Source organism: Cavia porcellus, unplaced genomic scaffold (genome assembly GCF_034190915.1).
Source record: "Cavia porcellus strain 051 isolate PalLab524CR breed Dunkin Hartley unplaced genomic scaffold, mCavPor4.1 scaffold_10, whole genome shotgun sequence".
Lineage (NCBI taxonomy): Eukaryota > Metazoa > Chordata > Mammalia > Rodentia > Caviidae > Cavia > Cavia porcellus.
Window position 1 is genome coordinate 72,373,878 of NW_026947493.1, and position 23,241 is coordinate 72,397,118.

The 23,241-nt window shown below is 33.5% G+C and overlaps 1 protein-coding gene across 7 annotated transcripts in view; it reads left to right on the top strand.

Moving 5' to 3' along the window:
• Nucleotides 1–23,241, top strand: part of Vps13b (vacuolar protein sorting 13 homolog B) — a 683,809-nt gene that overhangs the window by 488,333 nt on the left and 172,235 nt on the right. For 6 of the 7 annotated variants that reach the window (XM_063257835.1, XM_013143877.3, XM_003479878.5 and 3 more), the window contains 2 exons: nucleotides 2,494–2,631; nucleotides 17,868–18,272. In XM_063257835.1, the coding sequence (XP_063113905.1) occupies nucleotides 2,494–2,631; nucleotides 17,868–18,272 (543 nt within the window). The remainder of the gene's footprint in view (nucleotides 1–2,493; nucleotides 2,632–17,867; nucleotides 18,273–23,241) is intronic. The other variant, XM_013143876.3, reaches the window with a different exon arrangement.

Here is a 23,241-nt window from a genome sequence, read left to right on the forward strand (position 1 = left end):
ATATTTGTTGGGCCAAGGATATGACTCAGAGGCACAACACCTGCCTGGAAATCATGAGGTACTGAGTTAGATTCTCGATACCAAAAAACAAAAACTATTTGTTCATTTTTGCTAAAACTTAATCACGTTTATATGCATCTGCTTTTCTTCATGTGTTGCTTATTAATACTTTTATTAATTTCTTACTGTAATGTCCCCTAATTTTACTATTGATATCCACATTATGTAAGTTCCTTATATTGTTATCTTTTCTGTCAGTATTACATATGTTGCAATTTTGTCACTTTTGTATTTTGACTTTTTATTCATGATAACCTTTGGTAAAAGTTTTATATGGTTATATACAATATGTCAGTTTTATGTTTTCTACTTTTGGAGTCTTACAATTGTTGATATTTCATACAATCACATACTTACCTATAATACACATTCCCCTGCTACTTAGATTCCTTATCTCTAGAAAAGCATAATAAATGGATTGTATTTTTCAATACCACAAACATAACAGTTTTTTCATACTCCATACAAGTGGAATATGCAATTCCTATTACTTGTTTTACTTATCCTATTTTACTTGCCATTTTTATACATTATATTAATACTTCTATATCAATATAATCATCTAGCCAGATGTGATGGCTCATACTTGTAACCCCACCACTCAGGAGGCTGAAGCAGGAAAATCACAAGTTGAGGGTCAGCCTGAGCTACATAGTGAATTTAAGACCAGTACAGAAGACATAGTGACACCCACTCAAATATGCACGCACACACACGTACACACACAAAATTCACTTGTTCCTTATTTTAATTCGTTTCTGTTCATTAATTATTGTTGTTTTCTGTTACTTAACTTTTTCTTTCCAAAATGAAAAACTGTGTCTTCTCATGTAAATCTAACAAGTACCGCTTATTTAATAAAAACTATTTTTGATATTTAGATAATGAGATCCTAGAAATAAATACTCAGGTCTTAGTCATTTACATAGCTCCCACACTGAGTATAGCATGCACCAGCATCAGATTGCTGTAATCCTTTCTCCAGACCTAACCATTGTATTTCAAAGACAGACTAGTATAGAAGGTCTACTATGCATATTTTCATTGCTTTAAATTCACCAATCATATAAAAAATGAAGAATGCACTAGCCTAGTGTTTGATCTTTACCACATAGATCTAACGTCACGATCAATTGCTTTTAGTATTTTCTTTGAAATCATATAAAGGTTCTTATGTGCCAAATTTCATAAGGATCACATGATAAGGTCAAGAAATACAAATTCCAAGGCAGAATTTATATGCCCAGTTCACATATGACAGTAATACTATATAACCATATGTTGAATATAATACACTGTATGTAAATGCTATTCTTGAAAGCAATCCAATCAATAAAACCTAAAATAAATAACCCTTTAATAACACATTTCAAATAGACTGAAAATGGAATAGATGGGCTCCATGGCAAAAATATCTCTATAAAATTGACAGTCAGAGATCTTTAAAACACAGAAAGTAAAAGAGTCATGAAACAAAAAAAGAAAATTGAATATTTTGAAAATTTTTAAGTCTACTGTACTATATGCCAAGACACAGCAGTCATTTTATTTAAAGAGCTATTTGAATTTTTAAAAAACTGTATTTCTAAGAATTAAAAAGCAAATTCATTTTGCTAATACCAATAGCCAAAATATAGTGTCTTTAAAATATACAGTATTAACCAGAAAAAGTAAAAAATACGTAACATTAAACATAAAAGTGTCAAAATAGAAAAACTCACCTTTTAGTCAAGATTGGAACTAGATTGAGTTTTATCATTAAAGAAGGTTATGGGAAAGCTACTGAAGGTAACTTCAAAAGCGTAGTAGTAAAAAGTGATTGTAATGTTGGTGAAACTCTGAAGCAGATCAAATAACCCCTAAGTAGTCCTAATGCACTGCATCTTTGAACATGTGTGTGCCTTTTTCAAGCTGACAGGGTTGCTGGGTTTTCTTTGTTTCCAACGTCATTTTTTAAATCCATCTATTAAACTGTTACTAGTCAGTAGCTTAGAATGCAGAAACTTTACCTTTGTTCAAAGATGATATGAATTGAGATTTAAAATGTCTTTTTCTCTTTAGCCTAGTACTGGAAAACAAGGGTTTGTGACCCCCTTTCATACAGACAGTTTATCTTTTTCCATACAAGTAACTCATACAATATGTGCACAAATAATGAAACAGTGAAGATTCTGTGCAGTTATTTAACTATTTTTTGTTTGTTTGTTAACCCCAAATTCATACACTGAACTTTATAAGAACCTATAAATAAATGTATCTGATGCTGGAAAGAAAAGAGGGGAAGGGAAAGGGAAGAAAGAATTGAAATGTGTTGTGTACGTGTGCCAATTCTCCACAATGAATACAATTATTAAGTACTGCAAAAAATTCATACACCAAAACGAGGTGTTAGTAAGGTAACTGATGTTTTTAATGTTAATTTTGTCCCTTCAGATCCTGGGAAGATGCTGCCTGAAGGGCTTGATTACAGCACTGTGTGGCTACAGACAGTGCCTGGAGAAACAGACAGTAAGAGCGGTATACCACCATCCCTTATAACACTACAAATTAAAGACTTCCTTAATGGACCAGGTGACTATAGAAATTGGATATAAGATGTATTGGAAATTTTGATGTTTTTTGCCAACAATGCTTAGTTCACTTGCTTTAGAGATAAAGAGACAAATATAAATATGCTTTAAAATTACCTCTAGCCTGACAAAAAGTAGTGAAAGAATAGCTGACTTAAAGCTAAAGATAGAATATTTTATTTCTAGCTTTTCTCTTGTGTGCCTTTAAGCAATTGATCTTATCTTCTGTGTCTCAGTTTTCTTATCTGTATATGAAGAAAATAGAATGAATGAAAGGATGGATGGGATAAATGATGTTCATACATAGGATAGTATATATATATATAACTAGATCATATCATTAAGTACACTTATTTCAAATGCTTAAGAAAGTGCTTGAGACAGTAAGCAATTGGTTTGAGAACATAGCTACCGATATCAAATGTGCTTTACATATTCATAAAAACTCAAGAAATAGGCACTACAATTTACGCTGTATTATAAATAAAGAAGCTAACTCTTAGAAAAGTGAAGAAAATTACCTACACTCATAGTGGTAAAAGAACTATTGAAAAATCTGTCTTTATATTTCCAAAGACTAGAGCTTAATATCTCTACTATATTACTTTTAGTATACACATTTTTCTTCTCTTTCTCCTGCATCTCCTTTTCCCATTTTTTAAATTCTTTTGTTCCTTCTTCTGTTATTCTTCTTTTAAATGTAGTTTTATGTATTTTTTTAAAAAAATTACTGTATTTTAGTTTTGCTTGTTACATTTCACAGTATTTTAGAATGTATTTATCATCAAGGGAATATTTGTTTTTTCTTTAAGAATGTACAACTGTGTTATACTGTCAACTCTGCAAAGCATGAATTTTGACCAGGAAAGTGTCCATATGTGGACCTTATGGAGTATATTTGTTTTGGTGCATCAGTGCACCTGTCTGTGATGCATGACTGTAGGTGGAGAGGGCCAGTTATGATGTCTGGATTGAACAGAGCCTGAAACTACCTATGTTTGGTCCTATTTTGGGCCTGGTTCATTGTATGTTTATACCTCCAGTGCTAGTATGGAGAACTATTTCCATTTGTGATAAATATCTGGACATGGTTTTAAAGAACAGAAAAAATGTTAGAAACTGATGATAAAGGGTACAGTGCTTTCTTTTATTATATCAGATGTAGGACATTTCATTTTAGAGTAATCATATGTGAAAGACTTAACATGTTGTAACAGATGAAATAGGATTAGTTCATAAAAGAGTGATGGAAGCTTCATTTACCTCTTATTTCTCATTGAGTCTCAGCTTTCCTTTGCTTTTAGTCAGTCTTTCACTGAGTTTGATTGTCTTGCAGTTTCTATTTGATTTATTTGTAAAAGGAACAGGGACCTGCAAACCGAGGGTAGATTCAGCACCGTATTCTCAACCAAATAAATTGAACCATAAAAAAACACCAATGAGTACCTAAAAACTGTATATTAATTCCTCCAGTATTTGATATGATTATGTAATAGAAATGTGAGTTTTAAGATAATTGTACTTCTGTGTTTCTTAATACAAAACCTTAAAGTTTCTTAAGGTAGTTTTCCAAATTGAGAATTAGCATTTCTAATTTCATGTCGATTCAGTAATAGTGAAAATATACCCAGAAATTCAGACTTTTAAGTAATTGAATTGAAATAGTTATTTTGAAGTAATGCTGCTCAATCTTTAGGGTGCATTTCAAGCATCTCTGGAAAATGTGTTAAGAAATTCAACAAATTCTTAGATGAAGTGAATGTTATTTAAGGACTGTGGTATGTATATATGATTACATGTCTTACCTGACTTTTCTAAGAGCATCAGTCATAGTTTTGAGAATGCAGCTCCAGAAATTGCGGGGCACAGGAGAACAGTTTGCAGAATAATGCTTTTAGGGGCTGGGGATTTAGCTCAGTGGCATAAGCACCTGCCTGGCAAGTGTGAGTTTGATCCCTGATTTTTTTTAAAAAAAAGAGTTTTTTTCAGAATAGTGCTTTTATTGTGGAAGATTAAGCAGAATGTACATTATAAGTACTTTTATTAACTTCTGTCATTATATTGTCAGATTGCCACTCTGTGTTAATTTGGAAATTAAGAAGCTTTAAGGAATAGTAACATTATTTAAATGAGAATAACAAGACACATTAAGGGTCAAAGATACAGTTCAGTGGCACAGCAGCTGCCTGGCAGGCACAAGGTCGTGAGTTTGATTCCCAGTACCAAAAGAAAAAAAAATATTAAAATGATTTTGACATATTGAATGTATTATCTATTTTATAGATTTTTGACAACTCATGAAAATTTTTTCAAATTTTACATAATATGATTCTAAGCAGGGGTATTATTTATGCTGAAAAGGGGGAAAACAAAGTCTTTACTATTCTCCATGCTGTTCCCTCACTTGAAAAACAAGAAGCATTACAAATAATAATTAAGGCATTACAAATAATGCTTGTGTCTTATGTAATGTTCTCATTAAGTATTATCATTAAGAAACTTGTCTGCCATTAGTTTTTAATCTATATATACATCTATTCACATATCATTTTCAAGAATGCCTTACTGCTTTTTTTGTGCTGTTCAGTTAGGCTACCGTGATAATAGTTATGATCCTGAAATGTAAGGAAATAGTGATTATAACTGCCTAACCTTAAATTTTCTTTAAAAATGTGAATTTAAAAGTTCTTAAATCCAGCCTTTCAAAATTATTTTTTAGGAATTATTTTCTGTGAATAAGGTGATACAAATTCTGTAATTTGTATTTGGAAAACCAATTCAGAGTTCTTGAGTATTCCCTTATTTCCTCTCTTCATTTCGAATTACCTTAGGCAAATGGCCAGACCTAAGTTCTACTCTAAAAACTTCAATACTCTCCCAGCCCCCACCTCCTTCCTTCAGAGGCAACAATCATACCCATTAGCAAGGTCAGTGGCTTGGAGAAACCTGGAAAACAGCAGCTACCAAAAGCTCACTAGAATAATATCTCCAGCAGGTGATAGATTAGTTGGAACAAATTGGAACCATTGCAGTTCAGCAATCCTGGTTTCTTTCAAGCTGTTTTTAAAATGTCGTCATTTTAATACACAATCTAAGCCCTGCGGAACAGTCCACAGCAGGTTAATTTGAATCATATGATGTGTCACTGCCCTCAGCTGACATGAGCTCTATTCCATGTGTGAAGCCATAATAAATCCATTCCCAACCGAGGAAAATTCCCCGTGAGAAGGTGAACTAATCCAGGCCTCACACTGGCATGCTAGCCCTCCGTAATTGAAAGCAGGACCACCTGTTCCCAGCAAAGTTCGCCTACATAGAAAAAATTAGTGTTAAATCAGATACTTCTTATATTGAAAAGTCATTCATACTCTTGCAAATTCAAATTCAGCTGTAAAGTGTTTGGTATGACATCACACAGAAATGGAAGAATGTGTCCACTTGATCCCAGTTTAAAAGTTTTGTTAACCATAGGACTTCTTAACTTTGAAATGAGATTTTTTTTTTTTAATTTTATGAGAGCTGACACGTGAGAAGAACTGGAAAGGGTACAGATTTTTCTAATTAACTCAGGGTCATTTACAAAAACATTGGAGCTCCCTGGTATTTTTTCATTGTTCTTTTGCAGAAAAATTTTGCAACCACACCTTGCGGTAGCCATGAAATGACATTTAAATAACAACAAAGAATAAAAGTGCCAAATCAACACAAATTCTCAAGTCATTTTTATTTTGTTGTAAATTAATGATTAGTGTGCATATATTTCATCATATAATTTAAATAACATGGTTGTATCAAACACAAAGTTATGAATACAATTTCACATTACCTTTGGTTTAATATCCACATAGCTATAGTCAAAACACATGGTCACTGATGTCTTTTTTTAATTTTTAATCTCATCCTGTTTAACTTGTTCATTATTTACAATATGGTATTTAATTTTTCTAATTTCATTTTAGCTTTAGATTGTTTCCATCTCTGGTTCTATTTGTTTTTTTGTTTTAAAAATCTGTGTGATTATAAAAAAAAATCTATGTGGGTTATAATATTTTTCTAAATACTATTTTCTTAACTTTTGTGCTGTTTTATGTGTTACAGTGATTTTAATTTGTGCTTAAAAATTCCTCAATATCCCAAACTATTGTACCTTCACAGACTTCTTTGTTTTTTGGATTTTTTTCCCACAGACTTCTTTGATTTAAATGAAAATGTATACTTAAATGCTGTAAAATTAAGACTTCATAAATATGGAGTAGAAATTTTAAGCTACTTTCTCCTAAATATTGTTTTTTAAATTTCTTTAATTTTCTTGTTGAGCTCTGCATTCATGTTGTTCTCATTAAATTTATTACTAGATAGGAATTAAAGGTGACTGATTCAGAGAAACTTAATATTCCTGAAAAAGGTGACCCAAAGAAAATGAAGAATAAATAAAATAAATTTCCCCATTTATACTGAAGATTGAAGCCAGAGAGCATTAAAGTATGTCCCCAGTTTTTTTTTAATTTTCAGAGTCTTGCTAAATTGCCTAGGCTGACTTGGCATCCTCCTGCCTTAGATTCCCAAGTAACCAAGGTTGCAGGGATCTGCTATTATCCCTAGATAATATACTTTTTAAATGTAAGAAGATTCAAGGTGAAAGAAAAGAGCTTCAGGAACTAATTTTAGTTAATTAGTTTCTCTTAATATTTCCCTGGTATTTTGCATTTTATCCCTTTTTCATTCTATGAATTGGGATAAAGTCCATTTTCTAGGCACTAGAGACCAGCCACTAAGTTAATTCAATTTTACAGCCATACCATAACTATCCTCTACATTTAAGGACTGTAAATTAATAAAACCATAAAAACCTTGATGTTTACATTTCCTAGGCTTTATGGGGTCCAGTTTCCAGTGTCAGCATTAATATTATCATAGTTTACTTTCCCCTTGATGTATCAAATAAAACTGTAAACTTCATGTCAGGATGTCAAATAGAAAATGGACTAAAAATTTAAAGTGCAGGAAAACCTTTCATATTTAAATGTTAGTTTTTCAACTGTAACTTCTATTTTAGGAAGAAATGAAAAAAATGATTTTTAACTAATTTTTTAAAATAAACTTTATTTCATTCAGAAAGTCTTAATTTTAGTGACAAATTTCCCACCAATGCATCAGTAAGGCATGTTACATTCCTGGACTGTAGAATTAAGGGACTTAAGTCTTTGAAAACCTAGCTAGCGATAGTACCCTCTGGGAGGGCCGTACTTTGCTGCTTAGTTAATTGACCCCAGCGACTCACAGGTGTTGATCATGGGATGGTGAGCCTATAAGGGGCTAGCACTAGTTTACACTAAGTGAGTCACTAGAGTGGCAGTTATTTAATTGTTTTTTAATTTCTTCATGGAGCCTAATTGCATCATAATTCTTGTACAGAGGAAAATGAAGGGAATTAGGAGATACCCTGCTGTGGTAGCAACTTGGAGTAGGCTAAGATGGAAGAGAAAAAAGAACATTATCTGACCTCCGCAACTGTTGCTTATATATACCTCTTTTTCCTTTAACTCCCTAGCCCTCTGCCTTCCACTGTTCTAGTCTCTGAAAAGTAGCCTCAACGGTCTTCTGTTACATTAACACAGATTCAACTGCCTCACCCTAGTTTTGACTTACATCTAACTCCCAAGACTGTTTCTCCATATAACTGGTATATTTGTTCCAGTCTTTAAACATGTTCACATTATTTTCCCTTCTCTTGCCTTTTTTCACCCTTCCTTACTAAAGTGCTGAAATATCTTTAAACAGTGAATTGTAGCAGCATTATTCTCATCATGTGCTCTCAAAATGGCACTCTCATTTTTGATCCTTCTTTCTCTTTGAGGTCTTTTTAATTTAGTATTATTTCTTTAATCCTACATCATACTCACTACCTCCTTGGTGTAGGTGGAATTCCTAATAAATTCCACAATTTGTTTACTAGTAGCCTTAACTCATGAATCTTGGCCACCTGAGTTCCTTAGTTAAATGAAGTTTCTGCAACCCTGTTTTCACTGCCCCTGTCCTCTGTATTTTTTACATATATATTAGTATTTTCTTTAATCTGATTTAGGTTTGTTTGTTTGTTTTAATCCAGAGCTGCTTTGTAAAAGGTTTTGTGTTGTTCCATGAGGATGTACATAATGTCTGAAAATTTCTCTTTTTGTGATATTATCAATCCATTGGTGCATAATACCTAAATTTATTAGCAATTGTGGACATTAATATTCTATTTTTAACATTCCTTTTTTCATATGTTAGCTGCCAGTATTCTATGAAGAGAAGCATTTCCTTATCAAATATTTAGTTACTCAATAGTACCGTTTATCCACAAAGGCAAGATAAAATACTTCATTCTTTTCATTTCCAAATATGAATTGATCTTCTAGCATATCCCACTGATTGGGAGTTAATTGATATGGTGGTGTTATTGTAAGTTTATTATTTTTAATGATGCTTAGAGTTGCACATTATTGGGGAGTAGGAGCCTGTAAGGAAAATGAAGCCTAAGATGGCTACACTTCGATTTGTGTTGGTGGAGGTGATTTCTGGTGAACATTAGGTTCAAGTCAGCAAGATTTTGGCACATGTACAGTTCCTCAGTGTCAGTATAAATAACTAATATAACCAAAGTCTATGCTTTCCAGTGTAAATAACTTACGCCACCAATATTGTTATTGGCACGTACTCACTATTGTATAGATCCCTATACAATATATATTTGGACTGCTACAAAGGCAAGTAGAAAGGCTAGAGGCTTGAAAATAAAAGCAAGTTCAGACATTTACATGATATATGTCTCTTGAAGCTGCCTAAGTCTCAAGTGAACCTCCCTTGTCTGAACTGGTGACAAGACAGAGCCTTTGTAAATTGGCTTTTCTGTGCTTTAAGTCTTGTTGCTCTCCCAGTCTGGAATCCTTGCTCTCTTTTTCTCTGCCCACCTTAGTTTGGAACTGCTACCAAGTTTAGCCTAAGTCTCTTTCCTTCATTGATCTTCCTTTCATTTCCACTGACTGTCTCTTGAGTGATCTCTCCTTTAAAAAAAAAAAAAAAAAGCAGTTAGTAATACTCTTTTGCTAAACTTAACTCAACATTTGACTCATCCCAAAATTTGTATCTATTGTCTCCAAGGATGAATGTATGCCACTATTGAGAATAGCAAAACAAAAACAATAGACACCAAAAAGCTGCCAAAATTATTAGAGCTCAAGAGTTATTTAGCCTCATATTGTTACTACTTAGAAGAGACAAGTTCATTTAGACGAATCCGTTCATTGCATTCAGTTTAGAAAACCAGTGCAGTTATTCTATAATCCTAACTTTTTGATGAAGTAAAAAAGTCGATTCTTGATCTTGAAAATATGTGGCTGAATAATTTTGCTAGTAGAGATGATGTCTAGATCTAAGTGATAAACGCCATGAACTGCTACTGGCTGACACAGGTCAGGATCTGCATCAATCCATGCCTCTGACCCTTCTCAAAGCACCTGGGTGGACAGGACCCACTTCCACATGGTATGCCACCATTAATTAAAGCATTGATAACTGTTTCCGCCGAAGTCTTCACATGTCATGTCATCAAAAACACACTGACCTCATTGTCTTGGGAAGCTTTCCAGTTTTCTAGCTCCCACACCTCTGAATTCTCAGCCTCCACTGACCACTGTCATTATAAGCACCTTTACTTTTACACTGTAACAAAAATCTGAATTTGAATTGCTTGATAAGAGAAAAAATACTATTATTTAGTAATAAAATGTTTTTACTGAAGTTATTATGAAGTCAAGTTGAATTATAGATTTGTTACATCCACATTTTGCATTTACCGCCAAGATGAGGAGTAAAAACCACCATTCCTGTGTCTGTATATAGCCACCCATGTATACACTGAATGTTTTCCTAGTAGGCCTTACTTGTCTTTTAAAAATGTGTTTTGCAAATAAAGTTCCAAAGGAAGAATCACTTAACAAAGTTTTCTTTCACAAATGTTATGATTTGAGTATAACAAGCCATATTGAACCCATTGAGTTTTTGGTAATAGATTTCATGATACATCATAAATGTAAGTAATATGATGACTAATGGGTCAAGTTAAGTTGGAACATTTTAAATGAGAAAATAGCTGGAACAGTTCTCAGAAAACTTTTCCAATTGATGTTTGGTCCCCCACAAGGTGTGCATTAACATAAACTTTGGGAAATCACCTCTGGGGCTTGAATTCCCTGTCTGATTTCAGTATTGCAATATGATTCGTTTCCTTTCACTATTAAGTCACCTTTCAGGGTGATGAGAGCATAAAATAACTGTAATTTATTGTATTTGTCTAATCTTCTTTTAACTCAATAGTCATTCCATCATCCTGTTTCCTGGTAGCTATTCAAAAAGTTTTGAAGAGTAATTAGAATCTAATAATTGACACATACAAGTTTACTTGATCACTTAAAGATACAGAATATGTTCCAGGGATGAAGAGAAATTAGATCTGGCAGAAAAGTAGGTGACCCGGCTGAGAGACTCTCTTATTACTACACATTCCTAAAATCTGAACTCTGAAAATAATCTATTAATTAAAATACAATGAGGACTATGAAAAATTCAGAACTCTTAAACACAATACTTTGCTAGTAATTGAAATGAAATCCACATTATCAATGTATTCCTGGCTCTTTATCTTCTATTTATGTTTCCAGTTATTGTAAAACATTACATAATTCCCAGTATGTCTCCATTGGGGAAAAAAGAGAGCTTTTTAGTCTTTTCTTTGGTGTTTTTATCTTAGTGATGTGGTTACTGTATTTCATTAGTTTTTAAAAGTAGAAATGATATTAAAAAGTGGATTGCTTCATTTTCTTATGTTTAAAAGTGCCAAAAATTTTTGTTGCATAATTTTTCCCTTTTCTAAAAATAATGTTCCTGTCATAGGACTAAAGTCACCAATTTTCTACCAAAACTTGCCTGACTAATTCATGATGTGAAAGTATATTGACACTGCATAATAAAAATATCAGCACAAATCTGTTGAGTTAGCAGGTGTGACAATGACTTTATGATGATTTGAGTTGAAATTTTTACACATATTGGTGAACCTTACATAGCAGCAAAGGGTGTCATAATTTACTATATGGTGCTTCTCTATGGTATGTGATTCTTGTTTTTTGGTAGACTTAGTGCTTTGGAAAGAAATACCTGGTATTATAGTATAACTTCATTTCAGACTCGTTTTTCTTCCTGTCATCCTATAATCCTGTCCAACTTGTCCAAACTGTTCCCCATTGTGTTTACACATGGAACAGAATATGTTTTGCAAGACAGTTTGGCACACTCCACTGTGGAACACCTCTATGGAAGATACATACACTGGTACGTAAACATACATACAGGAAACATTTGAAAAATGATTTAATATTTCAATAACAATTTGTGTCTTTGTTAATAGTTAATTATCTTGTACTACAAATAGTTCTACTAGATTTTCAGACTTTTTAGTTCTACTGGATTTTCAGACTTTCTAAAAACTTCCATCAGTCGCTGTACAGTTAATGAGGGATTTTATTTGTAATCCTAAATTTAAAATGCACCAGAGAATGGAGATTTGAGGCATACAGAGCAGTTTTACAACACAAGAAAAACAGGGTAAGTGACTGATATATCCAAATAGGTGGCTTTTCCCTTCTATTCCGTGCTTCTGAGGTTAACATCACAAAGAACAGTGCCAATTCATAAAACAACATAGATGTGTAAGAAATTTACATAAACTTTCAAATAATTTGTTTCATATTCCGTAGTATTTTTGCTTCTAAAGTTACTAAAGTTTAAAACCACACTTGCACTTTTGGGATAAACTAAGGAAAAAGATCCAACATAGTGCCACAGATTTTCCTGATTCTAAAATATGTTTAGAACTAATTAGTCATTTATGTGAACTTGTGGTATAAAAGAGATTCCTGACTCTTACAAGATACAGCAATAAAGGCAACTGTACTTTAAATTAATATATTTGCCAGCTTTATTTTGGGCTTATATACTTGAATAAAATTATAAGCCATTACTTTAGGTTGCTTTGGGAAATGTATCTTTCTGATTTTATACTATTCAGAACTTATATTTTATAGAATAAGATCAATAATATTACTCAAATAGATTTACAGTTGAAAGATGTGTTTAGATTATTAGTATATACTTATTTTTCTGAATTATCAGAATTTGAACTCTACCGATAAAAAAGAAATATCTTTTGAATTTATTTTGTAATAGGACTGAGTATAAATGTTGTACTCTCTTATTAGAGGGTCTAATTTTTAAAAATTAATATACAGTAAAATTATATAAAAATTGGTGAATGAAAAGTATCATGAAACCACAGTGAACTTTGGAGGCAAACTTTATGAGAAAGGGAGACCGATTCAGTGCAAAGTTGGCAAACATTTAGACCTAAAGTAGACTTCTACATACAAGAGCTATGGGCCGTGTTAGTAAGATTTTAAGAAATGCACATGGGAATAAAAATAAGTTGGAATCAGAAAATCTGTATTGTCATCCACATAACACTCATTGAACTAATTTTTTTACATTAATATACAGTAAAACTATAAAAATTAGTGTATCATTCTATGAATTTTTAACACATCGATTCATGTAATTCTCCTGACATTACCTTGTACACTACCATTCTCTTAAAACTATGTTAGCGTTTTTAACTTTGATACAGTCCAATTTGTAATTTTTAAATGAATCATACTTTTTTGATATCGTAAAGTTACCTGTTTCCAGAATTTGAAAATTTCTGCCATATTCTCTTCTAAAAGTACTTCATAGTTGCATGTCTTAATGTTTAAATCCATTACCATTTGGGTTAATTTTTATATAAGCAATGAAGCTGAATTTAATGTAATGTTTTCTCTTTTGCATATATATTGAACACCGTTCGTTGATAAAAGTTATTTTTTCCACTTAATTGCCATTCCACTTTTTTCAAGAATCATTTGACAGCATTTATTTCAACTCTATTTCTGGATTCCTTATTCTGATACATTGATAATATAAAGGTATATACATATATATATATAGCCTTTCTCAGACTGTAATGTCTTGATCCTAGCAGCTTTATAGTAAGTCTTAAAATCAAGTACTTTGAGTCCCCTAATGATATTTTTTTCAAAAGTCTTTTGGTTACTGGAGTTTTTTCCTTTGCTATATAAATTTTAGAATCAGTTTATATCTAAAATAAATACTACTAGAATTTTATTGGCATTGTGTTAAAATTGTAGAAGAATTGGTATGTTCAATTTTCCAATTCATATATTCGTATTTCTCTTACCCAGAGCTATTTAAATGCTATTCTCTATTATAACTTTTTTTTCCACCTGTGCACTGTTCTTTTTTAGGGACTCCATTGACTTTTGTGTGTTAGGCTTATATTCTAAAATTTTGTCAAAGTGTCTTATGAAATTCTAGAAGATTTTCCAGAGATTCCTACTAGGTTTTCTATATGTACAATCATGTTATCTGTGAACAGGCAGTTTTATTTATTTATTTCCAACCTATATGCCTTGAATATCTTTTTTCCTGCCTTATTTCATTGCCTCTGTTTTCCATTGTTATGCTAAATACAGAGCATGAAAATGAACATCCTTGCCTTTTTCCAGATCTCAGAAAAGCTTTCAGTTTTTATCATTTTGATGTTAGCTATAGATGAGCTATAACTATTAATTTGTTACATTGATTGATCATTGATTGATCTAACCCTTGCAATTCCAGGACAAATCTTGCTTAGTATTACTGGATTTTTTTTTTTTTGACAAATAGGATTTTTGTGTTTCTCTGTTTTGTTTATGGTATTGGGGCTCGAATCTAGGAATGCTCTATTACTGATGTTCATCCCCAGCCCCTCCCCTTTTTATAATTATTTATTTTAAGACAAGGTCTCACTAAATTGCCCAGGCAGAATTCAAACTTGGGATCCTCTTGCTGTATTTCCCTAAATGCTGAGGTTACAGGTTTGTACCCCCATGCCCAGCTGCCACTGTTCATGAGAGTTATAGGTGTGTTGTTTTCATAATATACATATATTTTTTTAAAGATAATAAGACCCAACAGAATAAAACCAGTCAAAACAAAGCAGTGAAATTGGTACAGAACTTCAAAGCCAGACAATAGGACATCAACAATGGCTACCACAGTATATCTTATCTTCACAATAGTTGTTCATTCCACCAGACATAGCAAAATTAAACCAAACAAAACAGAATAAAACCAATCAAAGCAGAATATTGAATAAAGCAAAACAATAAATTGGAACAAAACAAAACAGTGAGAACAATATTGGGCTTCAAAAACAAGACAGAAGGAAGTCTCCTATATTTGCTATATGGCATACTTTTATCCTCCCAATAGATGCTCAGACCACTGGCCCTAGGCTTGCAAAGTCAACCAAACAATACAAGCATCCAGTTTCTTTTCCTATTTCAGTTGCAATCAATTCAGCCTGTACTCCAAACCACCAGCCTGTTGCCCACTGTGGGGTAGAGGGGCAGTTCTTGATTCTCAGCCCATACGCTAGTAGGCTCATGGGAGGTACTATCTGGCCTCTCTCTTCCTGGACCTCTGTGGCTTGCACGGCTTACCAGAGGCTATTTGGCTTCTTCTTCATGATAGGCTCCTCCCAGCCTTGGCATGGTTTCTGCCAATTCACAGGAAGTGCTTTCTGGCTTCTCTTCCTGAGCCCTGCATGACTTGTGCCTTGTTTTCCTTTTTTTTTTTTTTTTTAGTTTAATTTAATTTTTTTTAAAAAAGGATAAAACCAAACAGCAAAACAGAACAAAGCAGATCAGAAGAAAACAATGTAAGTGACACAGATTTCAAAACAAGTTCCTTATGGTTTATAGGACTGAGGTTCCTAATTCCTTGTCACTTTTTATCCAAAGCTTGCCCAGAGGGTCCTCTAGGGACCACATATTCCTTCTCACTTGACTCCCACCATCCTCAACACAACAGTAAACTATCATAAAGACTCCCCTTCCCCCATTTTAAAAATCTCTATGACTTCCTGTTGTCTTCTTTATGGCCCTTGTAAAGAGCCCGTACAATAGGCCAGGAAGTTGGCCAAATATTCACCTAAAGAAACTGATGAACCTAGGAGATCCATTTTTCCCTGACTGCAAATTGGCATAGCATTTATAGGGTGGTATATGTGAGAACTGACAGTTCCGATCTTGATGTGGACCCTCATTTCTTAGGCACCATTGTGGGCCGGGGAAAACTTTGTAACTCTGGCTACTTGCCTAATGTCTTCTGAGACTCAGTCCTTGAGTCACTTCTGGGAAATCTTTCTTGACCTCTATTGGTGAGTAAAGTGCCTGTCATCGTCACTTCTAGAAGGTCCTGTGCATTTTGTTACCATCAGGAATCTATGATTTTTTATAGTTACCTGCTTACAGATTTGTCACAATTCAGGGAATGGTAAACTCCTAAACAGTAGAGACTTTCCAGTGTCTTAGTATTCTGAGTACTTAAACTACTACTGGGCCTGTTATAACTAAACTAATGTTTAATAATGTAACAAAGAAAAAAGTAAATGAATAAAAAAAGCTATCCCTCCCTGTACTGAGCTCCCATATACTCAATAAGTCAGTCTATATAAGATAATCCATTAATTCTCACAGCAATTAGTACAGATGTTACATTTTCCCTGTATCCATTAAATAACTATAAAAACTGCCATGTGACCCACGTCAGAAGTCTGACTTTTTGACTTCTCATTTTATTATCACTTTCCTTAGTCCCAATCCACTGATTATGGTTTATCTGTCTTACTTCCAAAACAATGCACTGAATCCACTCCCCTTGTCTCAGGTATCCAAGCCCCGGTGCATATTATCCATATATTCCTTATCCACTCACGTCTTTGCAGGCACCTGTGTAAGACAAACTGTTAGAGAAGAGGAAGAGGATGGGTAAAAGGAAAGAGAAGGGACTTATGGAGGGATGCACATGATCAAAGTACTTACATGCGTGTTTGGATATGCCAAAATAAAATCCACTATTCTGTGTAGCTAATAAAAATTCCTTTAAGTTAGGGTTTTTTTTTTCTGTTCAAAACAATATGAGGGGACAAGAATATTTATTATTGTGTAAAGGTAACTCCAGTATCTGATCTTCTCTAGTAGACAACTTGCTAGAGCCAGGACTCTCCAAGTTTTTCTAGACCTGATAGGACAAGTGAAGAAGCAGTCAGGAGGGTATATTTGAAAAGGATGGTGCCAAAGTGAGCCTAGGGTCTATAGGAGGAATCCCAAAGGTGCCAAAATCCAAGGAAAATGAGGAAAGCCCTCCATAGAAGGGTAGACATAGAATATTCATTTGACTCAACAATTGCTATTCCTAAAAATAAATAATTGTTATTCCAGCTGCATTGGCATTATGTATTAATGAAATACACTTATTTTCTGGTAAGTTCTAACATTCAGTGTTGGATACATTTGTGAGACAGAGTATGCTGAACACTGGGTTATAAAGATGTATGGCATTGTCTGTCTTCATGATCTTTACAGTCTTCATGATCTTCACAGACTTATTGATAATAAAAGCAAAAAAAAGGTAATCAAAGGTTAAATAAGATGATAAAATAGAAATAACAAGCTGAGTTTGTTTTAATATAAGCAACAAAAACAACATCTGATATCTGAGATATATAAATGGACTGTAGATTTTTAAGAATCTCCATGTACGATGTCAACTTCTATCAATGCACACTGCAGGGGAAAGCTGAGGAACTTTTCTAGTTTTCAGGAGAAACAAAATACTTTCCACAAAACCCAATTGGAGAATGGTAAGGGAGGTTGCTTCAGTAAGTTACTTGGATCAGTGTTGATTGCCACCAATATTTGTATCAAACATTGTTCTGGGTATTAAGGGAAGTTTTTTATCTCAGGAAAAAAATGTTAGTTTTTGGCAGATAAACTGAAAAGCCTGTTTCACTTTGTCTTGGGGAATGGAGGCAAAAGTGGAAATAAATGGCCTTGATGTCCATGTGTGGCCCTAGCTGTATGAGGAAATCACAGTAATTGGCTGGGAAGATAGACAGGTAAGTAGTTCAAGGATAATGTTTCTCCAAGTGGAGAAACATGGAAACTACAGTGAAAGTAGTATAATATTCTGGCATCCTAATGAGTATTTAATGAGCTTTGCTAATTGTGCTAATTTTTGCATCTTTTTTCACTTCTGTAGCAGACATCTGCTTGGATATATCAAAGCCCTTGAAGATGAACCTGAGTTTTACAAAGCTGGATCAGATAAACAACTTTTTAAAAAAGATTAAAAATGCACACAGCTTTGCACATCACAAGGAAAATTCAGCCCTGTCAGACACCAAGCTGAATAAAGATGAGCCTACAGTCTCAAGCTTCCATGGGAAGTTGTCTGAACCTAAAGTTCATGGTGGTGGAGTACAAAAGATTTCATTTCAAGAAAACATGTGGAGAGCTATTTCCTACTTTCAAAAGATTTCTGTTCATACTACTCAGATTGTGGTCTCCATGGAACCTGTCCCTCATCCTAACAAACCATGCCTGTTAGCATCTCTGTCCAACCTCAGCGGAAACCTTAGTGTCAAAACAGCACAAAAAGTACCTGGTAAGTCACAAAAACAGAGAAGGAAATATAGAGGTAGGAAAGAGAGAGAGAGAGAGCAAGCAATATGATTTGCTATCACCTGAAAAATGCATCATTTTGAAGCTTTATATTATGTAGAAATTACAACTTTTAAAGGCTATTAGCAATGGGAACAATTTTGGTTTTTGGTCTTATTGCATAAATAGTTTTTTAACAATTCCCTTGAGCTTGGGTGTTTTAATGCCCTAAACTTTCTGTCTACTTCTTGAGGTGGACAGGTGCTCCTACACCCATCTTTAAAACTGTTAATCCTGATTTCTTTTCATATAAGAAAGCTGTGGTGAAACAGGAGTGTCAAATTTTTTCAACTGTCAGAATGGTGGTTCGTAAAGTGTGACCTCAGGGCCAGCAACATCAGCATCGCCTGGACCCTGGTTGGAACTGCAAATGTTTACACTCCACCCTGGCCAGGCAGCCTAGCACTGTACTTCAGTAAGCCCCACAGGTGATTCTAATGCTCTACAGTAATTCACTGGTAACAATTTAGTTAACAAAGAAAAATTGCTGTGGCTGCAGATATGCTACACAAAGTACAATAGAAACAAAGGTTCTACTTTTAAAGATGCCTCTGAGGCATTATCTCAGGTAATGACACCTGGCAAGAAAAAGTTATGCTTCTGTGACAGCCCAGCAGAGGCCTGTACCCTGCAAACTGCATGTCACTGATGAGTGGAGAAGTGAGAGGTTAACTGCCAGTGACATCTACTTTTTTCTCTTCTGTTACCATGACTAAGTTGTTATGTGCTTTTCATGCTGAATCAAAAAGGGTGGGCCGAAGGAATGTGAGGAGGGGAAGAGAAAAGGCAACACACAGGTGGAAAATCATACTTTTAAATCACAGAAACTGCTACTGTAAAAGTTTAGGGCACAATGCCAGAGAAATTACTCTGAAATTAAAAGTAGTAAAAGAGAACTATCTTTTTTCCCCTTTAATTCAGGGGGAAAGTTGGGGCTATTTGATAGTTCAGGGGTAAAATGAGTATAACCTAGTTGCTTACAAAATATAATTACATGGCAGCTGGAAACTAACTATAACTTAGTTCCACAGATCTACTTGGGCAGGGTAGTTTAAGAGATAAAGTTTTATTGTTAAAATGTATGAATCCTAAGCCAAAACATAGATGATTTATTTCTTTCTCACCAGAAATATTTGTGACCAAGCCAGCTAAAAGCTCTGTATTTTTTTATTGTCTTTAAAGTTAGAAATGAAAAATGTAAGTTTCATGGGACATGAAAGACTATTAAACACTGAATGCTACAATGTCCAATTTATCCACAAATAATTTGCAGCCCAGAGAACACTGGACTGGTTCCCACGCCTCTATAGTTGTACCTTATTCATAGCAAAGAAAGGTTAGGACTGTGGAATAATTTAATCATACTATGTTCAATTGTAAATCCTTCTCTTTCTTTTTTGAAAATCCTTATTACTTTTAAATTTATTTGCTACTTATATTTTATCCACTAAAATGGTGTCTATCCTGAGTTAACATTTGTCTCTAAAATATAATTAAGATCATCTCACTGAGCAATATAAATTAATAGTCTATTTTGAATTCATCTTCTCGAAAAACTGCGTATTTCTTTTACAGTTCTTAAATATAGTTAAATCTAGACTTATAAATTAATACCTTTTTTTAAGACATACTTTATAAGCCGCTACTGGTAATAGTCCAGCAAACATTTAAAATAATTATTTATGTCAAATTAAATCCAAATCAAGTTAGAAATTTAATAGGAAAAATTTTGAGACCATAAAAAACATTAAAATCTATTTCCTACATTTTAACCTTATTATGATAGTATCCTAAAACTAAAAGATAAAATCAGCAAAATAATTAAGGTTAATTAGGTGAAAAAAATTTATCAAGTTCTAGTTATAGCTAAAATGATTTCTAGGAAAATTTTAATTCAAAAATTGCTTCATATTTTTAAAAATTAATTTTATTTTTAAAATAATTTAAACTTTGATCCATCTGGAAATGTCATTCTTTTGTAGCTTATATTAAATATAAGCAAATATATATTTTTTCAAGGTAGAGTTTTGATAAGTGATAAATAGTATCCATCACCAAAGAGTGTGTACAGCCAGGTGCTGTGGCGCATGCCTGTAATACCAGCACGTAGAAGACTGAGGCAAGAAGATGAATGTGATTTTAACCCTATCCTGGGCTGCGCAGTGAGTTTAAGGCAAGCCTGAAGTATATAGCAATATCCTGTCTCCAAAATACAAACAAAAAAAGTTACTACCATGCTTGTGCACATACATGCACACACACACGCACACACACAGAGTCATTATTCCTTTTGTAGTTTTCAAGTGACATATTTCTAGATTACAACGTTTTTATACTTATATTTTTAATTCAAACGGTTAATGTCAGATTTTTATATTTTGAATCTGCTACAGAAATACTTAACTCTGTCTTTGATTTTCCAGTTTATATAACTATTGTGACCATCTGCAGCAGCTGCACTTTTCAAATTGTTTGCTGAACCAAATTGAGCACAGTGACAAAAGTAGTCATCTCAGATGTACTATTAAACAGAGAAAGAAAAAGGAGCATTGCCTTGGTACAGTGTAGCCATCTGCTGTACAGATGTTATTGTATAGAATGACTTAAGATAAAATAATTGTAGAAATTTTCATTAAAACTTCAACAATTTGCACTTGTTTATTCGAATCTGCATAGCTCCCCAATGAGACAACACACTTGGGGTTTCTTTGGTTCTCACTCACTTTCTCTTTGATCCTTTTTGATGTGCTGACTTTAATAAACACAGTCAAAAACACTGTGCAAAACATCATGGAAAAAACTACAAAGGAACAATTATAGCAGCAGAAACTACTCTAATCCCTAACTTACGCAAGCTATTTTTAGTGAAATTTTTTTTAACACTCTTTATGTGACAATGTTATATAAACAGGGGAAATGGTCTTTTCCAGATGAATTTTAATTTAGGAGCTGAAATAAATTTGTAATGCTATAAGAATCTTATATGCTAAGTAATATTTAGAGAAATGCCACTGAAATGTGTTATAGGCATGTTCTTTCACTTGTCAGAGATACAAAAAATATTTGAGTTCACTTAATGATTACATTTTTCTATCAAACTGTCATAATCTTATGGGAAGCATGCGAAAATTGAATAATAAAAGCATTAAACAAAAAACTTAATGTTTTGCCCTGACATTTAAATAATCTGAACTGCTTTCATATTCATTTACTCATTTTTAAAACCAAATATTTACAAACTATTCGCTGAAGTGGTCACAATAAAATGAAGTGGTTAAATATTTTGTACTTTACCAAAAAAAAAATCCAATTTACAATCCAATAGTACTGGCCTTCAGTACTACTTTGTGACTCTAAAGTATGAGAGTTTAAGAAACTTTTTTAAGATTTTTACTCTGCAGATGCTTATGAAGCAGTGACTTAATAATAATGTAACTGTTTCTACTATAGACTATTTACATTCTCCCAAGTATTTTTGGTAAAATGGCCCAAACATTCTAATTTTAGTAAACATAATGCTTGTATTTATATACGTGGTGTATAGTTCAGAAAATCTGATAATTCTTATTGTCAGTAACAAAATGGCTCTCATTTAGAAATTATATATTGAAAGGTTTTAAGGCAAACAATATTTCTTTATTCTATAACACGTTATTTGAAAAAAAAATCTTAAAATCTTTCCCATATATATATATAAAACACAATCTTCATTGCCCTTAGAAATGTGTCATTTTGGAGAAACCATAGTCTGTAGTTATAAATTCCGAAGTACCTGCGCAGCAGTTTCCACCCCAGCAGGGTGGGAAGGGAGCTGCAGACTGGAGCTCCTTTTGTCAGAAGATGCCATGGCTCTGTTAGGGCAGTTTTCCCTAGCTTTCCGCAAACGAGTATGCAGTTAAGAGTGTGAAATTGCTGTACTTGAGGCTGCCTTGCTCTTTCTTAGGAGAACATGGCAACCTCCGTGTTCACAAGGAAGAGGAAAGTAGGATAAAAAACAATTAGGGCAGCACAGAGGGAGAAAGCCTAAGCAAGGCCATTCAGGTAACATTTTAGTCAGAATTGGGAAAAAGTTGTAAGGACTCTTGTTGATAGGTACATCAGGGACTTGTCACCCACGTGAATTGAGCTCCTTCTAGTCAAAGAACTGTGGTTTCAGTAACTTTCACTACCTGCAGTCCTGTTATCCAGATGTACTTATCTTTGTGGCTAAACAAAACAAGAGAAAGAAAACAGCCACATTATTTTTATGTATACAAAATTCCTCAGAATTCAGGACCAATAAAATACTTAAAACAAGTTCCTTTTCATGTACTGAAAAGTGAAACCAAGTTACTAATTGATGCAAAGTCTTTTATTCCATACTTAACTGGATCTCCTGAGAAAAATCTCTTAAGACTTCGTCATAGCCTTTGGGTGCTGCAGGGATGCAAGTTAGCCTAAGAAGAAATAAAACATTAAATTAGATATGACTACCTAAAATAATATGTTGCAATAATAAGCATTTTACAATACCCCAAACACCCTGGTTACTTTTAGAAAGAAATACCATTTCTTTCCAGTGCCTGAACAATAGGAAATGAATTCTTTGACAGTAAAAGCCAGAGGACAGACTTAACTTTAAGCTGCCACTGAGGATTGAAGTGGAAGTATAGCTTGTAGACAGCTATACAAATCACTAACAAACCTTAATGACTATTGGGTGTGGGCATAAGGGTTCTGTCATTGCTGACACTGTGTCCCAAGTAGCTTAAAACCAACACTCAAGGAAAGGTGGAGACCTCATTGGGCCTGTAACATCTGGGATTTTATTTGTCATTTTGGCATACCCCGCTAGCGCAAAAGAAAGAGTAAAAGGGGATTTTCTTGACAATGAAATGAGTTACTGAATCTTGTGATAATGAAAAGCAGAAGAT